This window comes from Empidonax traillii, unplaced genomic scaffold (assembly GCF_003031625.1).
Source record: "Empidonax traillii isolate 1590-97213 ecotype Southwest subspecies unplaced genomic scaffold, ASM303162v1 scaffold3391:size13219, whole genome shotgun sequence".
Taxonomy (NCBI): Eukaryota; Metazoa; Chordata; class Aves; order Passeriformes; family Tyrannidae; genus Empidonax; species Empidonax traillii.
Genome location: NW_020958584.1, coordinates 8,918 through 13,099, shown reverse-complemented (window position 1 = coordinate 13,099; position 4,182 = coordinate 8,918). Strand labels below are relative to the sequence as shown.

At 53.5% G+C, this 4,182-nt stretch overlaps 1 protein-coding gene across 3 annotated transcripts in view; it reads left to right on the top strand.

The window, feature by feature from the left end:
* Nucleotides 1–243: 243 nt before the first annotated feature.
* The window catches only part of ARMC6 (armadillo repeat containing 6), a 5,348-nt gene continuing 1,409 nt past the window's right edge, over nucleotides 244–4,182 (top strand). Inside the window, exons 1-5 of one of the 3 annotated variants that reach the window (XM_027910401.1) lie at nucleotides 244–372; nucleotides 1,309–1,879; nucleotides 2,551–2,696; nucleotides 3,210–3,341; nucleotides 3,978–4,009. In XM_027910401.1, the coding sequence (XP_027766202.1) occupies nucleotides 259–372; nucleotides 1,309–1,879; nucleotides 2,551–2,696; nucleotides 3,210–3,341; nucleotides 3,978–4,009 (995 nt within the window). In that variant the 5' untranslated portion in view covers nucleotides 244–258. Of the gene's footprint in view, nucleotides 373–1,308; nucleotides 1,880–2,550; nucleotides 2,697–3,209; nucleotides 3,342–3,977; nucleotides 4,116–4,182 lie in introns of all 3 variants that reach the window. The other 2 variants (XM_027910402.1, XM_027910400.1) reach the window with 2 other exon arrangements.

The following is a 4,182-nucleotide window of genomic DNA, read 5'->3' as shown; positions in this document are numbered from 1 at the left end:
AATGCTGACCTGGTTTCATGCAGTAATTATGACTGGGAAACTGCTTTGGAAATTAAACTCCTTTTTTTTTTTTTTTTTTTTGTTCCCCTCATCCTTTGTCCCAGGGTGGATTTGACCATTATAGTCAGAATTTAACATTTCAGCATCTCTGGGCATTGATCTTTACAAGCTCATCTTAGTTCACTGGGGTCAGCTTGGCAGATTTTACCTATAACCGTAAATAATGCTGTTCATTTTGCTCTCATTAGCCTGCCACTGATGTTAATCTTTGTTTTATTCCCCCTTTTAGGTGTGGACCTGAGCAATATTGTGAAAGCTGTGAGACAGCCTGCCTCTGAGAATGGGCAGAGGCAAAAGCATCAAATCCTGCTGGTAGGAGCACAAATTGCTGTTGTCTCCTAAAAATCAAGATTATATAATAAGTAGTAGACCAAGAATTAAGGGCACGTGCCTTCTGGTTCTGCCCCTGTCCCATTTCTCTGGGAGCTCTGCAAGAATTTATTCACATTTGTTCTCCAAAGGAGGAATAATGTAGAAAATTCAAAGAGCTTCTTGCCCTTTGCAGGGAAATACCTGTGTGAGTGAGGGGGGTCCCAGGGAACAAGGGACAGGACAAGAAACGGCCTCGAGCCGTGCCAGGGGAGGAATATCTCTCTGGAAATTCTGGGATTCCAAGTGTAAAATGCCAGCATTTCCTGCCTGGGGGAGTGCAGAAACTGCCTGTCATGACTTAGAAGCAGGTTCTGCTGTGGCCAGGGGAACTCAAACCACAGAAGAACTTCAGCTGAAAGAAACGAAAGTAACCTGGTTGGTAGGTGTGAGCTGGCTCTTCTGAGGGTGATGGAAAGGCTGAGTACAGTCCCTCACCAGCAAGGGTGTAAAAGTACCCACAGATATAAAAATACTCCCCACTGACCCCTGGGAAAGCATAAAATCATGGAAAGGTTTGGGTTGGAAAGATCTTAAAGCTCATCCAGATTCTCTCCCTGCCATGGGCAGGGACACCTTCCACTTAGCCCAGGTTGCTCCAACGCCTTTCCAACCTGACCTTGGACACTTCCAGGGCTGGAATGTGCTGGCTGGACCCAGTTCACCTGCCAGTGGTCAGACTGGTACCCAGTGGTGGTGTGGCAGTGGGGGCAGGAGCCCAGGGAACCCCAGTTCCTCCAGGGGTTCTTTGCACGAGGGCAAAGCGCTGCTCTTCGAGTCAGCCGCTCCTTAGAGACAGCAAGCTGAGCTTGAAACCGAGGGCTAAATGAACAAATCTGCCTGGCCCTGTGGAAAACTAACCCTTGGTGTCTCCCCCAGACCCTGGATTCCCTGGGGAGAGCCGTGGCTGATGCGGATCTGGCGGAGCTGCCGGAGCAGCTGGCGAGCTTCTCAGCGCAGTGCCGGGAGCAGCTGGCCTTCCGCTACCTGGCCGGCCAGAACGGGGCCTACCCCGTGGTGTTCTCTGCCTGCCAGCTGGCCTCAGGAGACAGGGATTTAACGCTCCAGGCCCTCTCCACCCTGTGTGCCCTGCTGGACGGGCAGCCGGACCTGCTGGACGCCGCGGGGCAGGAGCTGCTGCTGCGGAGCCTGCGGGAGCGGCGGGAGGACGCGGAGATGACGCTGGCGGGGATCCGGTGCGTCAGGAACGCCTGCCTGAAGCACGAGCAGAACAGGCAGGACTTTGTGAAGGGCGGGATCCTGCCCCTGCTCACCGGGGCCATCGTGCAGCACGGGGCCAGCGCTGACGTGGTCAGGACGGCGGCCTCGGCCCTGCGGATCATGACGTTCGACGACGACATCCGCGTGCCCTTCGGCCACGCCCACGACCACGCCAAGATGATCGTGCTGGAGAACGACGGGCTGAGGGTCCTCATTGAGGCTGCCAAAGGTAAAAATGAACACCCCCTCCCCCCTGGTTTGGGTGCTGGGACGAGGCTCCCCGGGGTGGTGTCACAGCATCGAGGCTGACAGAGCTCGAGGAGCGTTTGGATGATGCTCCTGGGCACGAGGGTGTGGCTCTCGGGGATGGTCCTGGGCAGGGCCAGGGGTTGGACTCTGATCCCTGTGGGTCCCTTCCAGCTGCACATTCTGTGATTTCTTCTCTTAAAGCCTCGGAGCTTTAGGCCTTTCCTCTCTCAAAACTTCAAGTTTTGTTGTCACTCGCAGCTCCTCCGAGGTGATTTCAGAGATTTGCTGTTAAAATGGTGTTTAATTCAATTGAGGAAATGGGCCCTGAGGGAGAAAAATAAGTGCCCCCTCGGTGCTGCTGATAACCTCTGGAGCAGACACATTATCAGAGCTATTTGTCACTGTGTTTAGGAAGTATTTTACAGCCCAGAGCAGGTTTTCTGCAGGCACATTATCCCTGCTGAGGTGCTTCTTGCCGAGAAAAGATATCCTGCCTCTGTCTAGAAACAGGGAGAGCAGGTGTCATCTCTCCTATTTTAATGTATAAAGGGAAATAACACTCTTTCCTGTTGTTTCATTTTTTTAATGAAGCAGAGTAAACCACCTTAGTTCCCTGCTCATAGTGACTCCCTCCCATCTTCTCTCCTGCAGCGTTCACGGACAACTCCGGCGTTCTCAGTGAGCTCTGTGCCACCCTCTCTCGCCTCTCTGTCAGGAATGAGTTCTGCCAAGAGATTGTGGACCTTGGGGGCTTAAATTTCATGGTGACTCTGCTGGCTGACTGCATGGACCACCCAGTGAGTGATGTGAAGTGTTTTGGGAGTGGGGGGAACACAGCGGGACGTGCTCTTTGTTCTGAGGAACAGGATTCATTTTGGTATGCAATATTTTAGCTGCAGTTAGGGTTGGGACCCAACCTCTGATCCCTATTTACAACCTTATATATAGAATATGGCTCTGCAGGTAAGATTTGCGAGCCCCTTGCTCACAGCTGCTCCTCTGTCCTCTGCACTCCACGAGCAGAACTCTGCTCACTCCCAGACCAGCTGAGTGTCTGGTTCTCCACTATTTTAGCTAGAGGAGAGGGTTTGGATGTTCAGGTTCCAGAGGCTGATGCTGGATTCTTTAAGCTTCTTTAAAAACCTCTGGCAAACCAAGTTTCCTTCTAACTCTGTGAGCCAAGAGCAGCCTTGCTCCTCATAGCTGGTAATCTGTTTGGATGGAGCTGCTGATGGGATGCTCTGGCTCGCTTTCAAGAGCCCCCAAATCCCCTCTGCCGTGTTCTAAAGTGGCTTTCCTTGGTGGCACAGGACGTGGTGAAGCAGGTGCTCAGCGCCATCCGCGCCGTGGCCGGGAACGACGACGTGAAGGACGCCATCGTCGACGCCGGCGGAACCGACCTCATCGTCCTGGCCATCAGCCATCACCTGGCCAACCCCCAGGTACCACCTGCACGGCCGGGGAGTTCCCACTGGGAAGGGAACGCAGCTCCAGCCTGGACTGCGTGAGGGAGTTTCGGTTTTTGGGGGGGCTGCAGCTGAGCGGGGAATGTGAGGTCATGGAGAGGTTTGAGTGCGCGCTGGGGCAGGTGTTTGTGTAAATGGAAAGGTGTGTGCACCGGGTGTTGGAGTTTTTTCTTGTGGATTAGGTGGATAGAGTGGGTATTTGCACCTCTGGGGTGTATCATTAAGGCTGGAGGTAAGGTTGGAACGGGGCTGTGGTTGCAGCACCGAGGCTGACAACTCAAGGAATGTTTGGATGATCCTTTCAGGCTCAGGGTGTGAGTCTTGGGGGGTGGTCCTGTGCAGGGCTGAGGGTTGGACTCGATGATTCTTGTGTGTCCCTCCCAACCTGGCATATTCTGTGACTCTGCAAAAGACTTCCAAGGTCATCCAGTCCAGCTCTCTTTACCCACCAGAGCAGCAGGAGGAAAACTTAAAAAAAAAAAAACAAAAAAAAACCCCACAAAACTGAATTAAAAAAATTGCCACGAAAGGAAACAAACTCCATTTTTGTCTGCCTTAAAGGCCCCCCCATTTTCAGCCAGCTGAGAGTGTGCCTGCCCCTTTGCCTTGCAGATCTGTGAGCAGGGCTGTGCTGCCCTGTGCATGTTGGCTCTTCGGAAGCCCGAGAACTGCAGCGTCATCATGGAGGGCGGTGGGGCCCTGGCAGCACTGCAGGCCATGAAGGCTCACCCCCGAGAAGTGGCTGTCCAGGTAGGTGTCCCAGGGCACCTGGGGCTTTGCTCAGGGCTGGGCTTGGCTGTGGTTCCTGTTTCCCTGG